Source organism: Loxodonta africana, chromosome 2 (assembly GCF_030014295.1).
Source record: "Loxodonta africana isolate mLoxAfr1 chromosome 2, mLoxAfr1.hap2, whole genome shotgun sequence".
NCBI classification, from domain to species: Eukaryota; Metazoa; Chordata; class Mammalia; order Proboscidea; family Elephantidae; genus Loxodonta; species Loxodonta africana.
The window spans coordinates 164857617-164884300 of NC_087343.1; the positions used below are offsets into that span (position 1 = coordinate 164857617).

A 26684-nucleotide genomic window follows, 5' to 3' on the forward strand; every position below is an offset into this window, starting at 1 on the left:
TCCCAAGAACCTGGACAAACAGGAGCCAGCTCCAGGACTCACTGTGAGCAAATGCCCATGAGCCTTGCCAGAATGTCTACATATATTCGATGCAGGCCACACGGCCAAGGAAACTCCCTTTCAACTGATTGGCTACTCACAGCAAATCCCATCATGGAGGTGATCACAGTATAACAAATCTCATCATGGACGTGATCACAACATCATACAATTGTCAAACCACTGAGAATCATGACCCAGCCAAGTTGACACACAACCTTAACCATCACAGGGACCATATGATTTAATCTCTAGACTGGGGCCCCTTTGAGAGTGAGGGGAACACCAACTTCGATGATGCAGGGTCCACTAACATGCAGTGGTGCCTACAGTCACTCTAGCTAACAATTTCTCATCCTCATCATATGCTCATTGGACCCTCACAACACTCTGAGAGATCAACCAAGCAGGCACTGGCTGTTGGCCCATTTTACAGAAGAGTCACAGTGACTTTCCCAAGGTCACAATGCTGGTGGACAGGAACTCAGGGGCTGACCATCTAAGTTACAGTGGAGCTTGCCCTGTCTTTTCCCCTCACCCAAACATCCTCCCCAATTCACTATCATCCCTGGTAAAGGAGGGATGTCAAAGACGATCACTAGCCTGAAAGGTCCATCATGTCTGGCTCTGTCACTGGTGTTACTCACGACCTCTGGAACCTTGGATAAGTAGCTTAACCTCTTTCTGCCTTCATTTCCTCATACGTAAGATTAGATGGATTGACCTAGTGGTTGCAACAATGGGCTCAAGCGTAACAATGATTGTGAGGATGGTGCAGGTCCAGGCAGTATTATGTTCTGTTGTACAAAGTGTCCCTAAGAGTCAGAACTGACTCAATGGCACCTAACAACAACAAAATCAGGTCACTGTATCCAGTAAATAAGACACCTAGCTTGTGATTTGGCACACTTTAAGTGCTCAACAAATATGGACTGAGTGGTTGGATAGGTATCTGACTAATGACCGCTGGTCTTTCCTTGGTGTGTGGGGGCAACCTACGTTTGGCCAATAAATGTTAGCTGAGCACCCACTATGTGCCAGGCCCCTTGCTAAATGCTCTCTATGCACAATGTCCACGAATTCTTCACACCTCTGTGAGGGAAGTTAGATTTTTATCCCTATTTTACAGACTAAGAAGCGGCAGCACAGAGAGCTTAAGTAACTTTGACAAGGTCACACGGCAAGGAAGAGGAGGCGCTGGGATGCCCGGCCGGAGCCCAAGGCCAGGTCCATGAGCGTTGCTTGGCATCCCTTGTCCAGTTAGGGAAAAAGAGGCCTAGAGAGCGCAGGTTACTTGTTCAAGGTCACACAGGAGACGGTGACTAAGGCCAGCAAATCTGAGAAGTTCTCCGCCGCGGACCCCCGCCCCCCCTCCTCAGCCCCGGCCTCTCCAATCCGCGGCTCTGCGTGCGGGGGCGCGCTCATCCCCTCGCCGTCCATCCGTCAGCCAGTCTGTCTGGGTACCTACGCGGGCGCAGCCGTGCACCCCTCCTCAGCCTCCGGCGCTGCGCACGGAGAAGCAGGTCGTCCGCAGCGCCAGCCCGCGCCCCACTCTAGCAGCCGACAGAAGGCAGTGTCCGCGCCCGCGCCCTTCCCAGCAGGTGTGCGGAGCCCGCCGGGGCAAAGGCGCGGTGGCCGGCCGTCGGCACCATCTCTCGGCGTCGCTCGCTCCCTGCGCTCAGGGGCAGGCAAGCAGGGAAGCCCCAGCAACCGGTCCTCCAAAATGAAGACGCTGCAAGGAGCTCACCTCCGCAAGGTAGGGTCCGAGGGCGGGGGCGCACCTGAGGGGGATCTGGAGAGGCCCGCCTCCATCGAGGCTCCTGCGGAGGGTCCGAGAGGGCACCTGGACCGGCTCAGGGCCCCGGGGAAGGCCGGCTAAACTGGATTACGGACAGGGGCGGGGGTACGACCCGGCTTCCCACCCCACCCCCCATCTAGGGGTCGGGTTGTAGTAGGGTGGGACCCCGGGTTCGCTGGGCCAGGCCCTGCGAACAGGTGTGTGCAGTCCCAGGAGGCGCGGGGCAGGGGCTGGCTGGGGCCAGACCCCAGCCCCTTCCCATTCCCCTGCCTATTTCCTCCAGGGGCTGATTGGGGGTGGTGATGTTAGAATAGCCAAGTGCCAGCCCTGAGCTGGACTAATTTGGGGAGTTAGAGTGTGGACCTGGCTTCCATCCGTGTACTTAACACTGAAGCAGCTCCTTGGACCTGCAGGGAACCCCCACTCCTGCCTGCCCAGCTCCTGTCCTGCGGGGCCCACCACCTGCTTCCTCGCCGCCCCCTTCATTCTCCTGGCAGCTTTAGCTTCCTCTGCTGGGACCCCAGGCTGCCTCGCAGCAGGGTTGAAGGTGGCACAGGCAGGGAGGGGGAAATGGGAGACCTCAGGGAAATGGGGGGCTGTGCTATAAGCAATCAAACCTACGCGTTCCTGGCGCCCTGGGCCCAGAAGGCAGCCTCTCCCTGCTTGTTCTGTGGAGACTGGACTTCACAGACAAGTTGTTTGTGTGTGGGGGGGGAGGGGGATATTGGGGAAGTTTTCTGGCTTTTGGTTTAAAAGTCACAGTCCTAGCCAAGGAGTTAGACTCCTGGGTGCAGTTTCTGCTGCTCCTACTTACCCTGTGACTTTTGGGCAAGCCTATTTTCTAATCTGAACTTCCACTGGCCCATCCTCAGAGTGGGGGCACCAAAGCAAGCCCCACTCTCCTGGGAGGTGTTGTGAACTCGAGGGGGTGGTAGGTGTGAGAGGACTGTTCCTTGGGGCTGGTGTTAATGGATATCCCCCTTGTCCACCCCCCACCCCACCCCACCCCCCCGCCACACTCATTCAAGCTTTCGCCCTTGGGCAGCTGAGCGCAGAGGCACTGTGATGAGTGTGGGTTGTTTTTTATTGGCAGATACGAATGGCTTATTGGGGCCATTTGTGGGTAAATCTCTTGGAGCCTGCCCTCATTCATTCTTTCCCACTCTCTTTCTCTCCGCTTTGCTCTTCTTCCCCATAAAAGCCCTATCCCCTCATTGCCTTAGTCCAAACATTATGTTAATAGCTCTGTCCTGTGAAGAACTGGCTGGATACAGGCTGAGAGTTTAGCAAGCCCCATCTCATTTAATCCTCTGGTAATTCTGGGGCTAGGTCTTATTATCCCCACTTTATAGACAAGGAAGTTGAGGTACGGAGGGGGTGTAGCTCACTGCTTTCCCAAAGATGGGCTAAGCATTCTAGAGCCAATAGGGCAGGGATAGGACCACCTCCCTTCAGGGTCCCCTTCCTTGGCTTTCAAGGAGAAGGGGACAGGGAGTGAGAAAATGCTAGATATCGGCAAAGGGGCAGCATTGTTCAGAGATGAGCACAGACTGGAAGGCAGGGGCTCAACATGCTGTTTTGACCTTGGGCTCATTCCTTCTCCTGAAACTCAATTTCCCCATCTGCACGATGATAAAGTTGGAGACCAGATTCCTATTGAAGGTTAGAGAGCCTAGGGCTTGGGCAGCCCCTTTCCCAGCCCCTGCCACTGGCGGTGACCTATATCTGCTGGTCCCTAAAAGAGTGACGGCAAGTCTGGCGAGCTCAGGCAAATGTTTCTGTGTGACAGTGGGGTGGGGGATCAGGAGTGGGAGCCTCACACCCAGGCAGAGTGTGAAGCCACTCATTAAGCTTCCAGCCCTGCCTCATTTATTTGGTCACTTCCCTTTATCTCCGAACCAGTCCCATCCTTATTGTGCCAGCCTCTTGGGATTTGTCCTGCAGTGGGCTGGGGGGCCCAGGTGGGCTCCTGATTGGCTCAGCTTTGGGAGACCCCATCCCTTGTCCCTGGAGTAGGAACAGGCTTCCGTCTGATTGGGGGAGGAGGGGGATGAGCTGCCAGCATCCTGCTCTTGGAACTCTTGTCACCATGGAAACGGAGAGCCAGGACCCGCTCTGTGAGCATAGAAAGGGCAGCTTCTCTGGAGGGATCAGAGGAGCCTCATTACCAGGCCCCCCTGCCAGCTGGCCTAATGGGGCCAGGTGGGTGTCAGGGTGACAGGCCTGCCTCACCACCCAAAGCCAGGGGCTAGCTAGCATCACCTGGCTGTTCTCCCATTCCCCCTGGATCTTACCTGGGTGGGAGTGGTTCCAGAGGGCTGAAGCTCACGCATCTGGAGAGGAAGTCTTGGGGAAACGGGGCATTAGATGGAGAGGAAGCAGGTTTCAGATAGGTCTCAGAGGTGTAGCTACCCTCACCCCAGCATGTGTGAGATCTCAACTAAAGAACCACCAGGCACATATTTGTTTTAAGCCTTGGAGCTCAGTTACTTTAAAAACAGCTCTATCATGCTCTTCATCTCTGTCACCGTCACTCATAACCATGCCAGGCTGTCCCCATCACCACTGCCCTGTGGCCCTCAGGCAAGATCGCCACCATTGTCATCAGTATCACTGAGTCAACCCAGCACTATTACCCCAATTCTGTCACCCGAGCCCATTGCCCCAACCCTGTCGCCATGCCAGACACTTCAGTCCTGTAACACAATGTCACCCCTCCCCCCCTTTCACCATCATCATCTGGGCTGTGCTCATATGACTAGTCCCAGTGACACCACTTCTGTCACCGCCTGATTTGTGTGTAGACACACACTTGGTCTGGTGCCAGAAAGGGCAACTTTTGGGGAAAGAACAAATCTGGTCAGTAGGTATTTACTGAGTCCCTGTCTTAGGTTCTGCCCTAGTCCTCAGCCACCTCAGGTGTCTCCAGTGAAGTCTGTTTGGTGAATCCTGCCTCAGATCATCAGGGCCAGAAGGCTCATTAAAGATGGCTGCGACCTGCATTCCCGGAATGCTTGCTCCTTGAGATGCTTTGCTGAAATAGAATTTGAGAATACTGCCTATTCTAGCCCTTAGTTGGAGGGTCACAATGCATATTAGTCCATTAAAGGATCTGACAAGTCGTGCAGTAAAGAAACCTATTTTACTTTGTTTTAATGCAGTTTTTCCCAAACATTTTTGACCCCACAACCCTTTTCTGCCAAACACCAATGAACATCCCAAAGGATATGCTTTTGGAAACACTGATCTATCCAATGCCCTAATTACCCAGGTGTGAAAACTGAGGCTCCGAAGACACTTTCCTAAAGTCACACAGTAAATTGGCACAGACCTAGAATCAAGGTCTTCTGACTCCCAGCCCAGTGGTATCACTGTTTTCCTACAAGCATTCCTTAGCAGGAAGCAGGAGGTCCTTTCTCCTCTCTGGAAACCACGGACTTTATTTGATAATCAGTTTCCTTCACAGTTCCATCCTTCTCTGACGTAGGGTGTGAATCTCAGAGACAGCCAGAAAGATGCAACTGCTCCTTTCCCCCAACCCATCCCTGGGGCCACTTGTTGGGAACTGCTGTCTGAATTTCAGACAGTTGTCCTGGTATCTTTGGCCTTCCTTCCTAGCCGTAAGCCCAGGTAACTCATGGACACTCTAACTTGTATCCCTCGGGGCTAGGATCCCAAGTGACTGAGGAAGGCCTCCATCTCCCAGCCCCAGCCCAAAGTGAGAGTGCCCAGTGGACCTTCTCCCTCTCCTCGAATCATGGAAAGTGATCTGAGAGACAGCTGGCCTCTGTTCCCCTCCATGCACTCATCTCTTCAACAGTGACAGGAAGATCACAACTTTCTGAAGCAGACTGGGCTTAAGTAGCTTTTCCTGCTGCTGAGCCAAAATTTACCCAGCGCCTGATAAAAAAAAAAAAAAATAGCGCCTGATAGGCCCCTTTAAGTCACAGAGCATAAATCTAATCCCTCCCTCAGGGCAGCCCGTGTGCCCTCCAAGTCCTCCTCTTTCTATGCTAAGGGCTCCAGCTTCTTCCCCTTGTCCTCCTCTGACCTCTTTTCCTGAACATCCTCCAGCCTGGTCACCTACCCTTTGGACATGTTCCAAATTGCCTAGTCTTTCTTAAAATATGGTGCCTAGAGTGGAGTAACAACACTTGGCACTGGCAGTTGAGGACATGGACTTTAACATCAAGAAGACCTGAGCTCGAGCCCCCATTCTCCGCTAACCAACTTTGTAAAAACCTTAGGTGTGTCATGATACCTCTCTGAGACTAGGTTTTCTCAAAATTACAATGGAGCTAAGAAGAGTATACTCTACCACTCATCTGTTATGTCTGTCAGTTTGTCTTACTGTGGTAGCTTTCATGTAGCTGTGATGCTGGAAGCTATGCTACCGGTATTTCAAATACCAGCAGGCTTACCCGTGGTGAACAGGTTTCAGTGGAGAGTCCAGACTAAGACAGGCTAGGAAGAAAGACATGGCACTCTACTTCTAAAAAAATTTGCCAGTGAAAATCTTAGGCATAGCAGCGGAACGTTGTGTGATATAATGTGGGAAGATGAGCCCTTTGGGTTTGAAGGCACTCAAAATACAACTAGCTCCTCAAAGTAGAGTCGACCTTAATCATGTGAATGGAGTAATGCATTCCGGACCTGCATTTGCTGATGTGGCATGACTCAAAACAAGAAGAAACAGCTGCAAACATCCATTAAATTGGAACGTGAAACGTAAGAAGTATGAATCTAGGAAAATTGGAAGATGGCAAAAATGAAATGGGATGCTCGAAGATAGATACCCTAGGCACTAGTGAGCTGAAATGAACTGGTATTGGCCATTTTGAATTCGACAATCATAGGGTCTACTATGCCAGGCATGACAAATTGAAGAGGAATGGCATCTCATTCATTGTCAAAAAGAGCATTTTAAGGTATATCCTGAAGTATAATGCTGTCAGTGATAGGATAATATTCAAATGCGTACGAGGAAGATCGGTTAATATAATTATTATTCAAATTTATGCACCAATCACTAAGGCCAAAGATGAAGAAATTGAAGATTTTTATCAACTTCTGCAGTCTGAAATTGATCAAACATGTAATCAAGTTTCATTGATAATTACTGGTGATTGGAAACAAAGAAGAAGTATTTGGAATATGTAGCCTTGGTGATAGAAACAACACAGGAGATCACAAGGTAGAATTTTGTAAGACCAGTGACCCAACAGCAACAACATGCACTCACTGCACTAAACATTTGACTCATGTTCCCGGATTTCATTCTCCAAACAACCATATGACTTAAGTACTCTTGTTGTTGTTGTTGTTAGGTGCCTTTGAGTCGGTTCCGACTCATAGTGATGCTGTGTACAACAGAACGAAATGCTGTCCAGTCCTGAGCCATCCTTACAATCATTGCTGTATGTGAGCCCATTTTGCAGCCACTGTGTCAGTTCATCTCATTGAGAGTCTCCCTCTTTTTCACTGACCCTCTACTTTACCAAGCATGGTATCCTTCTCCAGGGACTGGTCCCTCCTGATAACATGGTCAAAGTATGTGAGATGAAGTCTCGCCATCCTCGATTCTAAGGAGCATTCTGGCCGTACAAGTCAGATTTGTTCGTTCTTCTGGCAGTCCATAGTATGTTCTGTATTCTTCACCACCACCATAATTGAAATGCATCAGTTCTTCTTCGGTCTGCCTTATTCCTTGTCCAGCTTTCCCGTGCATATGAGGCAATTGAAAATACCATGGCTTGGGTCCCAGGAATGCCTTAATCTTCAAAGTGACATCGTTGCTTTTTAACACTTTAAAGAGGTCTTTTGTAGCAGATTTGCCCAATGCAATAAGTCATTTGATTTCTTGATGCTGCTTCCAAGGGCATTGATTGTACAGCAAAGTAAAAAGAAATCCTTGACAACTTCAATCTTTTCTCCATTTATCATGATGTTGTTTATTGGTCCAGTTCTGAGGGTTTTTGTTTTCTTTATGCTGAGATGTAATCCATACTGAAGGCTGTAGTTTTTGATCATCATCAGTAAGTGCTTCAAGTCCTCTTCACTTTCAGCAAGCAAGGTTGTGTCATCTGCATAATACAGGTTGTTGATGAGTCTTCCTCCAATCCTGATGCCATGTTCTTCTTCATACAGTCCAGCTTCTTGAATTACTTGCCCAGCATACAGATTGAGTACAGGGTTAGTAGAAAAGAGGAAGACCCTCAATGAGATGGATTGACACAGTGGCTGCAACAATGGGCTCAAGCATAACAACTATTGTAAGGATGGCACAGGTCCAGGCAGTGTTTCGTTCTGTGGTACATAAGGTCACTCTGAGTCGGAACTGACTCAATGGCACCTAACAAAAACATACAGATTGAATAAGTAAGGTGAAAAGATACAACCTTGACACACACCTTGCCTGATTTTAAACCATGCAGCATCCCCTTGTTCTGTTCGAACAACTCCCTCTTGGTCTGTGTACAGGTTCCTCGTGAGCACAATTAAGTGTTCTGAAATTCCCATTCTTCACAATATTATGCATAATTTGTTAGGATCCACACAGCCAATTGCCTTTGCATAGTCAATAAAACACAAGTAAACATCTTTCTGGTATTTTTTGCTTTCAGCCAAGATCCATCTGACATCAGCAATGATGTCCCTCGCTGTAAGTCCTCTTCTGAATGGGCTTGAATTCCCCTGTCGATGTATTGCTGCAACTGTTTTTGAATTATCTTCAGAAAATTTTTATTTGCATGTGACATTAATGGTATTTTTGGATAATTTCTGCATTTTGTTGGAAATTTCACCTTTATTTAGAATGGAAACCCTGGTGGCGTAGTGGTTAAGCGCTACGGCTGCTAACCAGAGGGTCAACAGTTCGAATCCGCCAGGCGCTCATTGGAAACTTTATGGGGCAGTTCTAATCTGTCCTATAGGGTCGCTATGAGTCAGAATCAACTTGACGGCACTGGATTTGGTTTTTGGTTTTTTTTTTTAGAGTGGGCACAAAGACGGATCTCTTCTTGTCAGTTGGCTAGGTAGCTGTCTTCCAAATTTCTTGGCATAGACAAGTGAGCACTTCCAGCACTGCATCCATTTGTTGAAACATTTCAGTTGGTATTCTATCAGTTCCTGGAGCCTTGTTTTTTGTCAACACCTTCAGTGCAACTTAGACTTCTTCCTTCAGTACCATCGGTTCTTGGCTATATGCTACCTCCTGAAATGGCTGAATGTCAACCAATTCTTTTTGGTACAGTGACTCTATGTATTCTTTTTATCTTCTTTACATTATTACAACTCGAGACTTGAATCTTTCTTCAGTTCTTTCAGTCTGAGAAATGCTGAGCATGTTCTTCCCTTTTGGTTGTCTAACTCCAGGTCTTTGCACATGTCATTATAATACTTTGTCTTCTTGAGCTCTTTTACTTCATCATTACTTCCATTTGCTTTAGCTACTCTACTTTCAACAGCAAGTTTCAGTGAACACAGGGTAAGTGTTTAATAAAGGGTAGCTGTTATTAAGATTGAGGAGCCCTGGTGATGCAGTAGTTAAGCACATGGCTGCTAACCAAGAGGCCAGTGATTGGAAACCACCAGCCACTAGGAGGGAGAAAGATGTAGAAGTCTGTTTCCTTGAAGATTAACCCTTTGCCATCAAGTCTTTTCCAACTCATTGCAACCCTATAGAACAGAGTAGAACTGCCTTACATGGTTTCCAAGAACTGGGTGGTGGATTCGAACTACTGACCTTTTGGTTAGCAGCCGAACTCTTAATCACTTTGCCACCAGGGCTCCTCTGTAAAGATTGCAGCTTGGAAAGCCTATGGGGGCAGTTCTACTCTGTTTTGTAGGGTCTCTATGAGTCGGAATTGGCTTGATGACAATGCGGTTTCTTTTTTCTTTTTTTGGTTATTAAGACCATTATCATCATCATCACCATCAAAATAGGACCAGCCCTTGATTTGGCCTCTGCATTAGCCAAGCTAAGGTGAAGGTAGCTTTCTCAATTTCTGAACTACCCTGTCGGTCCAGTAATTTTGTAGTCAGTGCAGATGAGAGCAATTGATTATCTGAACCAATACAGTGTCTTTACCTTTAAAAAAAAAAAAAAGAAAGAAAAAAACCAAACCTGTTGCCATCAAGTTGATTCCAACTCATGGTGACTCCATGTGTTTCAGAGTAGAACTATACTCCATAGGGCTTTCATTGGCTGATTTTTTGGAAGTAGACCACCAGGCTTTTCTTCTGAGGTGTCTCTAGATGGATCTGAACTGCCAACTTTTTGGTCAGTAGTCAAGCACTAACTGTTTGCACTACCTAGGGACTACTGTCTTTACCATTAGCTCTGCTCGATTTCATACTCTTGTTTTAGGGTTACAGTTCCAGCCTGGTCGCACCCTTCTCCCTCACCTCTCTTGTCTCTCACTGGCAGCCCATCACCCCGGACCTGCTGATGACCCCCAGTGACCAGGGTGATGTAGACCTGGATGTGGACTTTGCTGCTGATCGGGGGAACTGGACGGGCAAGCTGGACTTCCTGCTGTCCTGCATCGGCTACTGCGTGGGCCTGGGGAATGTCTGGCGGTTCCCCTATCGAGCCTACACCAACGGGGGAGGTATGGGCCTGAGGTCCTGCCTGAGGGTGACCAGGGTGATGGGCAAGGCTCTGGGAGCGAGGTTTATCTCCTTGCCATGACCTTGGGCAGAATTAGTTGAAAGTGGTTTATAATGACCTGGGGCTGGGAAGAGGGAGGCTGCCTTGTTTGATTTTATCTCCCAAGCCCCTCCTCCCCCTCTGTCACCCCCGGGATAGACAGCCTGCATAGTTTTCTCCCTAAGGCTAGGTCCAGAAGGGGCTGCCTCTGCTCATGATACAGGGCTGTGTCTGCCTGCCGACGATGACTGTGCTCTTAATGTCCCCCATCCCCCTCCTCTACAGCCTTGTTCATCAATCATTTGGTCTCCCTTTAATCTTCAATCTTTCCTCTTCTCCCGGTTCCTTCCACTTAGACTACAAACGCTACGTCCCTCCCATCTTAACAGAATTCTCTTTTATCCTAATTTCTCCATCCAGCTACAGTTGAGTCTCATTAACAGTAGCTAGGTTTGAGCACTTGCCATATGCCAGGCCCCAGGCTTGGTGCTTTCCATGCCCCTTCTCATTTAACTCTGAAGACAATCCTCCTGGGCAAGTACCTTTATGATGACAGGCCACTGGGGCTTGGAGAGGCCTGATACCTTATCCAAGGTGACACAGTGGCAGACCCAAAATTCCAACCCAGGACTGTCCTCTCCAGAGCCATCGTGCTCTTGCCAGGAAGCGATATCTCCTCTCATCTCTACCAAACACATTAAACAACTCCATACTGGTAAAGTGACAGAAACCCAAATAAAACTAGACTAAACACAGAAAAGGTGAATTTATACGACCAGAAAGTGCAGCCCTGGAGCTGGCCTCTGAAGCTCCAGGAACCCAATAATGGCCACAGTTCTCTCTCGACGCTCTCCCTCCCCATTTCTGAACTCTATTTGTCTGTGTGCTGACCTCATTCTGTCCTGAAACAGCAGCCCTCCTGCTGTGGGGAGGGGCCGTGGCCACAGACAACTTTGGAATGACCTCATCGTCATCCATGCTTAGTAACCCCAGTGGAAGGCCAGAGCTCCTTTCTCTAAATGGATCTATGTATTGCAGGGAAGGTCTCCAGTTGGCCTGGCTTAGGCTCCGTGCCCTCAGGGAGCTGGTTGGTGTGACTGCCAGCCCTTCCAGAGCCATATAGGGTATACGGTGGGCAGTGCGCTAAAGGAGGTGGGAGCCAATGTGACAAGAAAAGGGGAAGGGGTGTTGGGCCAGTGAAACCACAAGTAGCGTGGGGAGGGGGTGGAGGACAGGTAGATTGGAGCCAGATTCCGAAGGGCATTGATTTCTATCCTGAGGAGTTCGCATTTTCTTCAGTGGGAAATTCACCCATACATTCACTCATTTGTTCATCCCCTCACTCAGTGGGTATTTCTCCAGGGCTCTAAGCTCTACCCTGTTCTGGGCACTGGGGCTACCAAAAAACAAAAAAAACCCACTGCCGTCGAGTCAATTCCGACTCATAGTGACCCTAGAAGACAGAGTAGAACTGCCCCATAGAGTTTCCAAGGAGCACCTGGTGAATTCAAACTGCTGACCTTTTGGTTAGCAGCCATAGCACTTAACCACTACACCACCAGGGTTTCCACTGGGACTACAGAGGTGAGTAAACCCTTCCCCACCCTCTTGGGTCCTCAGTGATCTCCAGGTGTAAAAGAGAAGACAGACCTGCATGCACAGTCCCAGTCCAGAGGAGAGGTGTGCCATCAGGGCCCCAGGTGGTCTCTGTGGATCAGGGAAGGGGCAGAGCTTGAGTTGGGGTGTGGGGAGAGCTGACCTGCCTGAGGCCCGCCACCCTTTCTCTGCAGGCGCTTTCCTTGTGCCCTACTTCCTCATGTTGGCCATCTGTGGCATCCCCCTCTTCTTTCTGGAGCTCTCTCTGGGCCAGTTCTCCAGCCTGGGACCCCTGGCTGTCTGGAAAATCAGCCCCCTCTTCAAAGGTGAGGCCTCAGTGCTCCCAGGGTGGGGTTGGACCTGGGGGAGGCTGAAACGTTGCCCCTCACTATCCTCAAGGCGAGAGGGAGACCTAGAAAGATCACCAAGGCTTTCCAGAGGCCACCCAGCCTGGCCCAGAGGAGGGCCTGACCGAGCAGCCCAGTAGCCTCTCTGCCCTCCCCCAGGTGCCGGCGCTGCCATGCTGCTCATTGTAGGCCTGGTGGCCATCTACTACAACATGATCATCGCCTACGTCCTCTTCTACCTCTTCGCCTCCCTCACCAGTAATCTGCCCTGGGAGCACTGCGGCAACTGGTGGAACACAGACCTCTGCCTGGAGCACAGAGGTTCCAAGGGCGGCAACGGGGTCCTGCCCCTCAACCTCACCAGCACCGTCAGCCCCAGCGAGGAGTACTGGAGGTCAGGCCCAGGCCTTGGTGATAGCGACACCCACCCCCCTGCACTGCTAAGGGTGGGCTAAGGGAAGGAGTGAGTTGGCATCCCAAGGGGCTCACCATGGACCTTGAAGGCCAAGTTCATGTGCTAGTGTTAGGTGGACTCTTGGTTCTAATCCCAGCTCTTCAACTAACCAGCTGTGTGACCTTTAACGATTTATTTGGCTCCCATTGCTCTATCTTTAAAACGGGGGTGGGGGAGATAATAGGAGCTATTTCAGAGGTTGTTGTGTGGATTAAAAGAAAGAATCCATATAAATTATACAGCTCAGCCTGGTGGATAGTAAGTGCTCACTAAATGCTAGCTGATGATGATGATGATGACAGCAGTAACAGTAACCTTCCAGAGCTTCAGTTTCCTCCTCTATAAAAGGGCATAGTGTTGGTTCCTACATCTTAGGATGTTTTTCAACAAGTCACTCACTCACTCATTCGTTCTTTCAGTAAATGTTTATTGGGCACCTTCTATATGAATAGGTAAAGCCCTTAGCATAGGGCCTGAACCATACATAGTAAGGACTATCTCCAATTCATCCACTAGGAGAGATAATGCTGTAACACAGTAATTGATCATTGTGAGGATTAAACAGGTAATGCAGGTAAAGAGTTTTGCAGTGAACACTGCCAGCCCCCTGACTGTGAGTGTTGGAAGGACATCCCTGACCATCCAACCCATCCTGTCGCCTACTTCACAGCTGAGAAAACAAGGTCCAGAGGCTTGCTTAGTAGCTAGTGGCAGTGGCAGGGACAGGGAGCCTAAGACTCTAGATTCTGATCCTGTTCTAGAATAATCCAGAGTAACCTGGTCCCTAGGTAAGGGCCATTGGCTGTCCACAGGACAAAGACCAGATACCCCCAACTCTTTACCTGCAAAGGGCCGCTGTTAGGAATTTCCCCTCTGTGGGCCCATGTCTTGATCTCCAACCTGCCTTTATTACTTAGTACATTGATTTGTCCATTCAAAATCCATCCGAGTGCCTGCACCTGCTGAAGAGCATGTCTGACCAGAAAGAAGGACCAGCTTAGGTCTGCAGCTTAAAGTCAAAGAACAAGACATGGTCATTGGCAGCTGCTGGAGGCTGCATGGAAATACCATAGCGGGCTGCTTCTATCAGGGTGCAGGCAGGAAGCAGATGGCACTCTCAAAGGGTCTAACTAAAGAGAGTTTAATGAAGGACCTTTACAGAAGTTAAGGAGATCAACAAGGAAAGGTGAGGCACCAGGGATTAGCTATTCCCTCCCTTAAACCAAAGAGGCAAGAGTAGGAAACTGTGTTACTGGAACCAGGTGAGAACTGGAGCCTTGGAAGAGGGCCTGCCCAACAGGAGCCATGGCTACAGAAGAATGAAACCATGTCCAGAACTTGGATGGTGTGTGTATACACGTGTGCAAGTAAATACCCCAGCCCCTTACTCCTCCCACCCTCCAGTCTCCTGCTGATGCCTGCCATTGGCCAAACCCCCATGGAAGCCAAAGAGGCAGGGAATCTGGGTGGTATAGAGGCCAGCTGCCTGGGCACAGAGCTGGTTGGAGAAGGATAGAGAGGAATCGGGAGGGATGGCACGTGGAGAATCGCCAGTACAGCCTCGCAGGCCAGACACAGATTTACTCCACATGTGTCTCCCACAGCCGATACGTCCTCCACATCCAAGGGAGCCAGGGTATCGGGAGACCCGGGGAGATCCGCTGGAACCTCTGCCTCTGCCTGCTGCTCGCCTGGCTCATCGTGTTCCTCTGCATCCTCAAGGGAGTCAAGTCTTCAGGCAAGGTGAAGCCTAGGAGGCCCCAGAGGTCTGGGGTGGGGGCTTCATGGAGGAGGTGGTGCATGAACTGGCCTGAGAGGGTGAACAGATTTCAACTGAAAAGAAGGGAAGGGAGAGGGCATCAAGATTGAAAGGAGGAGTGCTGCCTGAGGAAAGATGTGGAGGTGAGGATGTATGGTGGGCAAGGCTGGTTGACTAGACTAGAAATTTGCCAAGTCCAGGACCCATGTGTTATTCAAGTTTGTTTCCTTACCCAGTGCTTGGCACTTTGGAAAAACCAGAAAAACCAAACCTAGTGCCGTCGAGTCGATTCCAACTCATAGTGACCCTATAGGACAGAGTAGAACTGCCCCATAGAGTTTCCAAGGAGCGCCTGGCGGATTTGAACTGCCGACCTCTTGGTTAGCAGCTGTAGCACTTAACCGCTATGCCACCAGGGTTTCTGGCACTTTGGAGGGGCCTAGCAAATATACATTGAGTGCTTGGAGGGTAGGTATGTGAGTCAGGGCTCTCTGAGATGCAAGTGACTGGAACCCAATTGTCACAGTCAATTGGGAAGTCCAAAGGTCGTGCTTCAGGCATAGCTAGCCGTAGGTGTTCAGGGGATATTATTAGGAATTTGACTCTCATAGTCTCTCAGTAATGCTTTTCTCTAGGTTGGTTTCTTCTCAGGCTGCATTTCTCCACGTGGTTGGAGAAAAGCCCTTAGATTGCATTTTATCTGCTTAATGAAGAATTCTCTTCCCCCATATTTGAAAATGCCCCAGAGTTGAGTCTCATTGTGTAGACTGGGTCATGTACCCATTCCTGAACCAATCACTGTAGACAGGAGAGTGGAGTGATCTGATTGGCTGGGCCCGGGCCATGTGCCCACCCTTGGAGCTGGAGGTAGAGTCAGCCCCATCTAAAGGAAGTTGGGGTACGGTTATTTGAAGAAGGTGAACTAGATGCTGGAAGGGCAAAGCCACAGATGTCTACTTTAGGTTATGAAGGAGCAAGAAAGAGTTAAAACTATTTCTGGAAGGCTTGGGTTTACTCAATCATTTATAAATTAGAACTTGTCCATCCACAAAGTGCTGAGAAGTGTTATCCAAGAGGAACAGAGCCATTAAAAGGAAGACTGAAAAGACAGAGTAGAAACCATTTAGAGAGGAGAGGTAATCATGGCTGAGCCAAGCGAAGATGTTGAGACTTGATAGTGTCTTTATGGATGGGGAGTGGCTGGAGCTATGGGAAAAGAAGGAGAAGGGGCAGAGGGGAGTTTGGGAATATTGACTGTCTGATGACCATTAGAACTAGGTTTGCAAGGGCTGCGTGGGGGCGGGGAGGGGGGAGAGTAGACATAGGGGAGAGGGACCACAAGAAGGCTCCAATAGTCATTCAGGCAAGTGATGATGGTGGCCTGGACCAGGCCCGCAGGAAGATGGAGTGGATGGATTTGGGATGGCCTTTGGAAGCAGAGTGACAGGACTTTGCTGATGGGTTGGATATGTGGAAGGAAAGAAGGATGGAGGGAGGGAGGAAGGGAAAGAGGAAGGGAGGGAGGGAGGGATAGAGAAGCATCATGGATGACGGCTGATTCTCAGCTTGGGTGAGACGAAGAGTGGAGAGGTGAATAACCAAGATGTGGATTTCAGGAGGAGGAGCGGGGTAGAAGGAAGGTCACACTGCCCTCGCTCCCACCCATGGTCTCAGGTGGTGTATTTCACGGCCACATTCCCCTACCTCATCCTGCTCATGCTGCTGGTCCGAGGAGTCACCCTTCCAGGAGCCTGGAAGGGCATCCAGTTCTATCTCACCCCCCAGTTCCACCACCTGCTGTCTTCTAAGGTGAGGCCCTTAGGGCTAAGGTGGGGGAGGGAGTGGGAAAGGAGGGAGCAGGTGCAAAGGGTAGGAATTGTTCATGTGGTGAGCACCTAGTGCTAGGCACTTCCTATGTGTCTTTTTCATATATTATTCTTAACACCCCCATGATGTAGACATAATTTTCCCTGTTGTACAGATGAAGGCACTGAGGCCAGCTCAGTTAGTGATAAGGCTAAGGTCACACAGCTAGGGACTGGCAGAGCTGGGATTTCAAACCACATCTGTCTGCTCCAAAACCCCATGAGACCACTAATAGTAATAATGGTAACGATAATGGTAATGACAGCTCACATTTATTATGTATTGACCATGACTCTGTGCCTGACCCTGCTCTACTGGTTTACAGATATGTAGTAACTTAATCCTTACTACCACCCTGTGAGAGGCCCTGGGTGGTACAAATGGTTTCCACGATAGCCACAACTGAAATGTTGGAATTTTGAGTTCACCCAGGGGTGCCTTGGAAGAAAGGCCTGGCAACCTACTTCCAAAAACTCAGCCCTTGAAAACCCTATGGAGCACAGTTCCTGCTCTGACACACATGGGGTTCCTATGAGTCAGAATTGACTTGACAGCAACTGTACCACCCTATGAAGTAGGTACTGGTACTATCCTCCTGCTACAGAGGAGGGACCTGAGGTCCAGAGTGGCAATGCAGCTTGTCTGGGTTATACAGCTAGTGAGTGGTGAAGCTGGGTTCCAAGTCTAGGTCCCTCTGACTCCAGGGAGAAAGTAAAGGGGCTACATGGTATTATTGTCAGTATGAATTTACTGTAAAATTTACATTAAACAATACTTCCTTCAGAACTGGGCCAAGCTTAGAGATCATTCTCTAGACCCTGGATGGGGAAACTGAGGCCTAGAAAGGGGAAGATACTTGTCCAATTCCTGCAGTGTAAGTGTTGGAGCAGGCGCTTGCTCCCAGTGGTGTGACTTGTGAGCCAGACTCTTCCCTTGCCATCTCACATCCACTGTTTCTCACCCTACCCCCTCTCTTTTCTTTCCTTGGCCCCATGGGCACCACTACATACCGACTCATCCTTTGTCCTTCCTCTCCATCCTTCCTCGGCACAGGTGTGGATTGAGGCTGCCCTTCAGATCTTCTACTCCCTGGGTGTGGGCTTTGGGGGTCTCCTCACCTTTGCCTCCTACAACACGTTTCACCAGAACATTTATAGGTCAGTGCCTGCAGCCTCCCAGACCCCAGGGGTGAGAGGGGTAGAGGACCATGGCTGGGAGGGCCCCATAGGGTGAGGATGGGGCTGGCTCACCCTGGCCTGTGCCTGGACTTCTGCTGGCAGAGACACCTTCATCGTCACGCTGGGCAATGCCATCACCAGCATTCTGGCTGGCTTCGCCATCTTCTCTGTGCTGGGCTACATGTCTCAGGAGCTGGGCGTGCCTGTGGACCAAGTAGCCAAAGCAGGTGGGCAAACTGCCAGGGCCTGGTGGGGTGAAGGTGTGTGTTGGGGCACAGCCAGGGCTGGGAAAATGAGCATATATGTGTGGACCAGCAAGGTTGTGATGAGCGTGCCATGGTTGTGTGTGTGCATGTGTGCATATTTGCACACACATGCATGTGCAAAACCTAGTGCGTCTCAGCTGGTCTCTGGGTGTCCATGTGCAAAAGGTCTAGATGTGCAAATGAATGTCCATCAGCCTGTGTGAGGGGGTAAACAGTTTGTGTATGAGATTGTCTTAAGTTTTTCGCCTTGTTCGTCCAGGTGAGTCCTATCCTGTGTCAGGATGTCTATGTGCAGATCAATGGAGGGTGCAAAGGATCTTGAGAATCAGTGTGTCTCGTGGCTTTGCCCATGGATGTATATAAGTATACGTGTTAGTGGAATTGTTTGTGCAAATGATTGTGTACATTCAAAAAAAAAAAGTTGCCTTTGAGTCAATTCTGATTCATAGCGACCCTATAGGACAGAGTAAAACTGCCCCATAGGGTTTCCAAGGAATGACTGGCGGATTCAAACTGCTGACCTTTTGGTTAGCAGCCGTAGCTCTTAACCGCTGCACCACCAGGGATACTACATAAATTATTGTGTACGTAAATGGGTTCAAATGAGGTTCTAGATTTGGGTCTTGTGTTTATTCATGTGCTCATTATTAATTCATTTATTCTACCAACCTCTGTTTATCAAGCGCCTACAATCTGCCAGCCTGTGTCCTAGGAGTTAAAGTGTAGAAAGTGTGTGTTGCGTGTACATCTCTGGGTTGGTTAAACGAGTGTGCCCAAGTGGGTGTAAGTGACTGTGCATGTGTGAGTGTGAATGTGGGGGCTGCCACGTGCCCCAGGCTGCTGACCCCTTGTGCCCTTGGCCCCAGGCCCCGGCCTGGCCTTTGTTGTCTACCCGCAGGCCATGACCATGCTGCCTCTGTCGCCCTTCTGGTCCTTCCTCTTCTTCTTCATGCTTCTGACTCTCGGCTTGGACAGCCAGGTGAGCCTTGTGGGCATCTCGGGGTATATATAGTGTGTTTGCATATGAGTGTGTGTACATGCAAATGCGAGTCGCTACGTGAAAAAAGTGCACGTGTGAGTGTGCATGTGTGTGTGTGAGTGCGTGTGTGTCTGGCAGAGCTGTGACCCCCAATCCATCCCCCCGTAGTTTGCCTTCCTGGAGACCATCGTGACGGCTGTGACGGACGAGTTCCCTTACTACCTGCGGCCTAAGAAGGCTGTGTTCTCCGGGCTCATCTGTGTGGCCATGTACCTGATGGGGCTGATCCTAACCACGGATGTGAGTGATGCTGCAGGGGGTGGCCAGCCAGGGTGAGGCTGGGGCAGATGCCTGGAGCAGTGTCTCTGGCCGGGCTGAGCGAACATTGAACCACCTACATCTTCCTGTTTGGGAGACCCCTACCCCACCCCAGGCCCCATCTCCCAAGGAGGGGCTGACAGCCTGGCCTTATGATTACAAGTCTGAGCTTTGCAGTCTGAAAGACTTGGATAGAAACTTTGCTCCTGCACTTGCTGAGTGACTGCGGTACAAGTGACTTAATGTCTCTGAGCCTGTTTTTCCCCATCAATAAAATGAGGATTCAGTGTATAGGTTGTTGTGCAAGTCGAATAAGATGGAGCATGTAAAGCTGTCAGCTGTCATACCGGCATCATCTTGCTCTCCCAGCGGACCTAGCTGCTTGCCTGGTCACTTCCTGCTTGGAGAAGGGGGCTGCAGCAGAGAGTGCGGCCAGGTGAGAGACCCCAGAGCTGTGACTTGTGTTCCAGGGAGGCATGTACTGGCTGGTCCTTCTGGATGACTACAGCGCCAGCTTCGGGCTAATGGTGGTGGTGATCACCACGTGCCTTGCCGTCACCCGGGTGTATGGTGAGAGAGGCTGTGGGAGGTGGTGCCAAGGTTCCCCATAGTAGGGGAGTAGGAGTCTCCCCTGGAGTCCCTCTGGAACCGGGTCCCTGGGGCCAGAGTTTCTGGCCGGGGCAACTGGGATGGAAGAGGGGCTGCTGGTGCTTGTGGGGCTGTGGGTGGGGCCATTCCTCCTCCCCTCCCCTGTGCAGGTATCCAGAGATTCTGCCGCGACATCCACATGATGCTGGGCTTCAAGCCCGGCCTCTACTTCAGGGCCTGCTGGCTGTTCCTGTCCCCAGCCACGCTCCTGGTAATTGGGGTGGGAGGGAAGGTTGCTGGCTGGGGCTCCAGGACTAAGAGCAGGGGTTCCCTCTGGGCATTCAGCCTGGTAGGGCTGCCTTGGCGTGAGTGGAGCCTCTTTCAGGGCTGAGGGGTGGGTGGGCACCAGAATGGTAGCTGTGCTGGGGTTAGCCTCGTGGTTGGCAAAAATGGGTGGGGCTTTCTCAGGCCTCAGGACTGGGACCCTGGGGCTGCACTTTCTTGGGTCTTGGGGTGGGAACAGCTCAGGGATAGGATATCTCGGGCATCTAGGTTATTCAGAGCTGGGCCATCTCAAGCCTTGCAAAGGCTCTAGGCCCGGACCATCTCAGGTTCTGGTGCAGCCTAGGACTGGGCCTTCTCGGACACTGGGTAGCTCTGGGTTGAGCTCTCTCAGGTCTTGGGATGGTCCTAGGCTGGGCTATTTCAGGCCTTAAGTTAGCTCAGACCTGGGCTATCCCAAGCCCTAGGGCCTGCCTGTGGCCCATCGTGATGCTGTGAGCCCCCCACCCCACAGGCCCTGCTGGTGTATAGCATCGTCAAGTACCAGCCCTCAGAGTATGGCAGCTACCGCTTCCCAGCCTGGGCGGAGCTGCTGGGTATCCTCATGGGCCTGCTGTCCTGTCTCATGATCCCAGCCGGCATGCTGGTGGCTGTGCTTCGAGAGGAGGGCTCCCTCTGGGAGGTGAGTCTGCCCCACCCTCTCTACACCTGGCCTCCCTGACCTGTGGGCCTGCCCTGGGCCCACCCAATGGAACAGAAAACATCTGGACCAACACCTTACCTGGGCTTTTGCAAACTTCCTTTAGCCCGAACCATTTTTTCTAACCAGTAGCCTGAGCTATCGATCAACTCAGACCTGCTTGGGCTTAGGCAGGCTCAAAGGCTGGAGTCCTGCCCTGTAGTCCCTCACACCACATGGGGCCTCTGAGGGAGGGCACAATTCAAAGACCACTGATGTTAGTCAATCTCCACAAGTCTTGGGGAAACCTGCAAGGACGAAGGACTTGCCCAAGGTCCCACAGTGAGTGGGGTAGGGATCAGGATTCATATTTGGGTCACCAGCCCAGAGTTCCCTTTGGGACTCAACACTGAGGGACCCCAGGGAGTAGGCTGTCACCCTTCTGCTGCCCAGGAGCCCTGCTGTGACCCATGTGTGGCCTGGGATGGTATGATGGTGTAATCCCTGCCTATGGCCAGGGATTTGTGGAGAGACCCAGAAAGCTTAGAGAGCAAGCTGTTTGGCACGGGGATCTGCAGGGCTCAGAAGATGGGCATAGTGACCCTTTGTGAGCCAGCTGACATGCTGTGTGGCCACCACAAGATCCTGCCCCTATCTGAGCCTCCTCAAAGTGGGGTGAGGGGTGCTCTCTGTACAGTCTTCCACTTCTGCTGCCTTGAGCATAGAGCCCTCTGGTGGCAAGAGGCTGTCATGGTACGCGGTCCTGGAGTAAGCCTCCTGGAACCTGGAGAGAGCTTGGGAAGCCCTAGATGTGGAGCTAACTGATAATTATTCAGGAATGTTGTGAGTAGTTAAACCATGGATAGCATGAAATTGACCACAGTGGGGATACTTACACCATGGACATCGGCAAGTACAAATCAGATCCTCAGTCGGCTCACCATTCCTGATACAGCTCCACTGCCCCTCGGCTGTCCCTCTCCCCACCTTCTTGTCCCCACTCAGAGAGAAGCTTAGAGCTCCTCCCTGGCCCTGGCAGAAGTGGCTGTGGCCACGTCTCCCAGTCCACGCTCTGAGTTCAGCCATTGCCCTGCCTCCAACTGCTGCTTGACGTGGGGAAACCCTTATCTGAGCCTCAGGAGCCCCACCTGTGTTACTTAATGTGGGGTTTGTCTCCTCCCTCGAGAGCCAGGGTGTCCGTAAAGCGAAGGAGAAGAGGGTGTCCTGGTGTCCTGGGGGTGGAGGGAGTTGCCCAAGGAGGAAGGCCCCAGCTCCCAGGAGGCTAATGATCCTCAAGCCTTGCTAGGGAGCTGTCGGGAATGCTGGGCTCCCCAGGAGCCACAGGGCATGTTGATGAGGGTGTGGGGTGAGCACTGCAGTCACTGCCATCTCAGGAGTGCTGCCTTCCCAGCCCAGGGCTGCCAGCACCGACTCACTAGGATCTGCATCCAGGTTCTGCCATTTGCAGCAGCTTGACTCTAGGCAACTTACAGCGCCTCTCTGAACTTCAGTTTCTCCATCTTTAAAATGGGGGCAGTGATATCTACCGATAGAGTTGCTGTGAGAAGAAAATGAGCTCCTCAACGTACCCAGCACTGTGGGAGGTAGAAAAGCAGAATATTTCAAAAGTCCAGGATGAGGTCAGACTGCATGGGTTCAAGTCCCAATGCCACCACTTCCCACTCTGTGTGACCTTGGCCGATTTAACTAAACTCTCTGAGCTTTACTTTTAGATAATATCTGTGGAGGGGGAGGGTAAAAGTAATAATACCCCTAACATAAGGACATAGAGTCCCTGGGTGGTCAAATAGTTAACATGCTTGGCTCCTCAGAAGAAAGGCCTGGCAGTCTACTTCTGAAAAATCAGCCACTAAAAACCCTAAGAAGCACTGTCTGCTCTGACACACATGGGATCACCACGACCCGGAATGAGCTGAATGGCAATTGGTTGCGTAGGGGGCGTGTAGAGATTAAATAAGTCAGAGCTTAGCTCAGAATGGAACATGGTGAGGACTCAATTCTAGCCCAAGAGCTCTCACTGGCGGTGATTCTACCCCCAGAGGACATTTGGCGTTGTCTGGAGACATTTTTAGTTGTCATGGGGAGGGCAGGGTGAGGTATGCTACTGACTTCTAGTGCACAAAATAGCCCCCACGACAGAATTATCCAGCCCAAAATGTGAGTGGTGCACAGGTTGAGAAGCCGTGGTCGAGGCTCTAGTGTTCGGTTCAGCTGGAAACAAAGACAAGTGCTTGCTCTTGAGGAGCTTGCATTTTAATGCAGGAGACAGGAAATAAACAAATTAATGCATAAAGGTAGTGGTAAGTGCTATATTAATTAAAAAAAAGGCAAAGCAGAGTATAGAAATAGAGTGATGGAGGATGGATGGTATTTCAGCAAAGCTGACCAGGGAAGGCCTCTCTGAGGGAGTGACAGACTTGACTAAATGGACGGGATGATCCATGTGGATATCCAGGAGGAGAGCATTCTAGGCAGGAGGACCAACCTGTGCAAAGGCCCTGAGGCAGGAGGAGCTGGCTGCTTGAGAACAGCAAGGAAGCCAGTGTGACTGAAGCGGAGTGAGTGGAGGGAGAGAAGTGGGGGCTGAGGTCAGGGCAGTAGCCATGCGCCAGGCCATGTAGGCCATGTAAGCACTTTGGATTTTATTCCAGGTGAGTTGAGAAGTCCCTGGTGGGTTTCTGAGCAGTGGAGTGACATGCTGTCAATACATTTTAATAAATACTACCATGCTTCGAGTACAAGCTGCGCTAGACCCTGACTAAGGGCATTACCCACATTATGTCTCTTGCAGCCCGTACCCAGTAGGGCTCCACTTAATGTTAGCTGCCTCCCTAATTTAAGGGTCTGAGAGCTCTCCTCTCTGGCAGGGCAGGCAGTGGGCTTTGGGAATGTGGTTTGAGGTTTCAGAAAGAGGAAATCCTGGAATGTCCAGGATTAGTCGTCATCTTAGTCAGCTCCCTACTTCCATGGAAACTGGGGCTTGGAGACGGGAAGGTCAGACCTCGGAGTCAGAACGAGACAGAATGCCAGGGCTGGAAGGGACCTAGAGGCCAGCTGCTGTCCCCATCTCAGTTCTCCCAGTCCAGGGTTCTTTCCCAAAAGCCCCAGCCCCTTCCAGAAAAACCAAACCCACTGCCGTCAAGTCGATTCTGACTCATAGTGACCCTGCCCCCAAAGAGTTTCCAAGGCTGTAAATCTTTATGGAAGTAGACTGCCACATCTTTCTCCAGTGGAGCAGCTGTTGGGTTTGAAGCAATGACCTTCTGATTAGTAGCCAAGCAGTTAACCACTGCGCCACCAGGGCTCCCTCCCCAGCCCCTTAGGACTCACCATTTAGGAGAAGGGGCACAGAGTAAGCTCCTGGATTGACCTTCTGATGCTCAGAGAAGTGGTCCACAGTGCAGTCATGACAAAACCCACTATTTATCAGGCTCCTACCCTGTTCCGAGGCCCTGGTGGCACAGTGGTTAACAGCAATGGATGCTAACCAAAAGGTCAACAGTTCAACTCCAGCAGCCACTTCCGCTCCTTGGAAACCCTGTGGGGCAATTCTACCCTGTCCTATAGAGTTGCTAGGAGTTGGAATCAACTTGATGGCAACGGGTTGGGTAATTTTGGTTGTTCACCACTGTTCCAGTGGGGCAGTGGTGGTTTAGTGGTAGAATTCTTGCCTTCCATGCAGGAGACGCAGGCTCAATTCCCAGTCAGTGCACCGCATGTGCAGCCATCACCTGTTAGTGGAGGTGTGTGTGTTGCTATGATGCTAAACGGGCTGCAGCAGAACTTCCAGAATGAGATGGACCAGGAAGAAAGGCCTAGCAGCCTACTTTCAAAAATCAGCCAGTGAAAACCCTATGGATCCTAAGAGTCCAATCCCATTGTGCGTGGGTGGTCATGAGTTAGGGACTGACTCGATGGCAGCTAACAACAACAACTCAGGCACTGTGCTGAGTGCATCACCTCATTGTCCTTGCAACAGCCCTATGTTGTTGTTAGTTGTTGTCAAGTTGATTTGAACTCATGGTGACCCCGTGTGTGCAGAGTAGAACCACATGCCATGGATTTTCAAGCCTGTGATGTTTCAGAAGCAGATTGTCAAGACTTACTTCCAAGGTGCCTCTGGGTGGGTTTGAACTGCCAACCTTTCAATCAGCAGTCAAGTGCTTAACCATCTGTGCCACCCAGGGACTCCTATACGGCCCCATGAGGGGATCATTATTCCCAAGTTAAAGAGGAAGCAGAGCACTGAGGACTTCTGTGTTGTGCCCGAGGGCCATTTAACTTGTAAGTGGCATAGTAGAATTCACATCAAGGGGTGAGCTCGAATCACTCCCTAGGGAAGTAATAGGGCCGCCTCCAGCCCCCTTGAGTTGCTATAAGAACTCAATCAGGTGGTCAGGTCTTGGCAGGATGCTTCCAAATGCTGCCGTTCTCACCGCTGTCGTTGCTCTGCCCACAGCGGCTCCAGCAAGCCAGCCGGCCAGCCATGGACTGGGGCCCATCACTGGAGGAGAACCGGACGGGCATGTACGTGGCCACGCTGGCCGGGAGCCAGTCGCCCAAACCGCTGATGGTCCACATGCGCAAGTACGGAGGCATCACCAGCTTTGAGAACACAGCCATCGAGGTGGACCGCGAGATTGCTGAGGAAGAGGAGTCCATGATGTGAGGCGGCAGGCCATTGCCTCCGGGCAGATGAAGGCTCCAGCCGGGCCTGGCAGTCCTGTCCTGGGGCTGCGCGTGGCAGCTGTGCCCTCCGGTGTTTGGAGAGGCCAGAGGCTGTGGGAGGTTGCTGTGTCCCCCAGTGCCAGTTCTTCCTGTGGTCTCTGCCTCTCCTCAAATCTCTGTCACCCCTCTCCACACACACACACACACACACACATACACACACACACACACATATACACACTCACCATTCAAAGCCAAGATGATCCAGTCCAACCCTCACCCTACAGATGGGCAAACTGAGGCTGGAGAGAGGGGACTTGCCTAAGGTCACAAGGCAGAGAGGACTTGACGCCAGACCTTTTGCCCAGCCAGCTCCCCTTCCCATGTGGCAGCCAACAACACCACCCATCTCTGTTCAGGGAAGAGCGCACTCTTTTTTCTGGGGAGCCTGTCCCCACACAGGTCAACACAACCAGAGCTGGGGCGGGGAGATTCAGGGCGACCAGAGGCCCTGGGCATCGAGGGTTAGTTAAGTGGGGAGAAAGCACCTGGGGTCCGTGTGCACAGCCCAGGTTGAAGGAGGTGGGGCCTGGCAGGGCCCTGGAAGAGGGGAAGGTTTGGAGAGAGGAGGAGGGTGGGTGGGAAGCCAGGCCCCACAAAAGTGACCTGTCTGGGCAGAGTGGCTGGAGGAGTAGGTGTTACCAGCTTACAAGATTCTTTTCATCTGGTGAAGAATGGGTGGGAGTAGGGACCTGGGGGTGGGCAGGGAGGGTATTTGCATGATCTGGTTGTGTTTTAGGTAGAATGTTGTTCTGGGTCTGTGTGCTGGGTGGATTAGCTGGGGCAGAGGGAAGTGGGAGTTCTGTGGGGGAACAGTAAGAGGTGCTATTGGCCTGAGCTGGGGTATAGGGTGAGGGTGAGGACCCACCTTCACTCACTGGATCACAGCCCTGGGTGGCGGGCAGGGAGCCCTGGGCCATGTTTAGGAAGGGGACAGGTGCCTCGCTGCACAAGCTATGGAGGTGAGAATGAGGGGTCATTGTCAAGTCCCAGGGCCCCTCTCCTCCCTGCTCCCGTGTCCTGGCCCTCGTCCCCGTCCTCGCTCCCTCCTCCAACTCCAGGGCTGCCAGGAAACTGGCTTTGCCTGTAAATGGCAAAGGTGGGCATCTAAGAGACTCTGACATGGTCCCCCCACA

At 51.2% G+C, this 26684-nt stretch overlaps 1 protein-coding gene across 1 annotated transcript; it reads left to right on the forward strand.

Moving 5' to 3' along the window:
• The first annotated feature begins 1762 nt into the window (after positions 1–1762).
• Positions 1763–25584, forward strand: SLC6A7 (solute carrier family 6 member 7). The gene is made up of 14 exons (XM_003404600.4): positions 1763–1795; positions 10266–10449; positions 12278–12409; positions 12590–12824; positions 14489–14627; positions 16318–16452; positions 17563–17666; positions 17790–17914; positions 18820–18932; positions 19101–19232; positions 19721–19820; positions 20009–20109; positions 20635–20802; positions 25280–25584. The coding sequence occupies exons 1-14, from the start codon at positions 1763–1765 to the stop codon at positions 25487–25489; spliced, it is 1911 nt and encodes a 636-aa protein (XP_003404648.2). The 3' UTR covers positions 25490–25584.
• Positions 25585–26684: the final 1100 nt, after the last annotated feature.

Excerpts from the sequence above, each read along its gene's own strand:
- SLC6A7 (XM_003404600.4), top strand. The coding sequence starts at position 1,763 with ATGAAGACGCTGCAAGGAGCTCACCTCCGCAAG. Across the intron at positions 17,915-18,819 it reads GGACCAAGTAGCCAAAGCAG|GCCCCGGCCTGGCCTTTGTT; the intron begins GTGGGCAAACTG and ends CCTTGGCCCCAG. Across the intron at positions 18,933-19,100 it reads CTCTCGGCTTGGACAGCCAG|TTTGCCTTCCTGGAGACCAT; the intron begins GTGAGCCTTGTG and ends ATCCCCCCGTAG.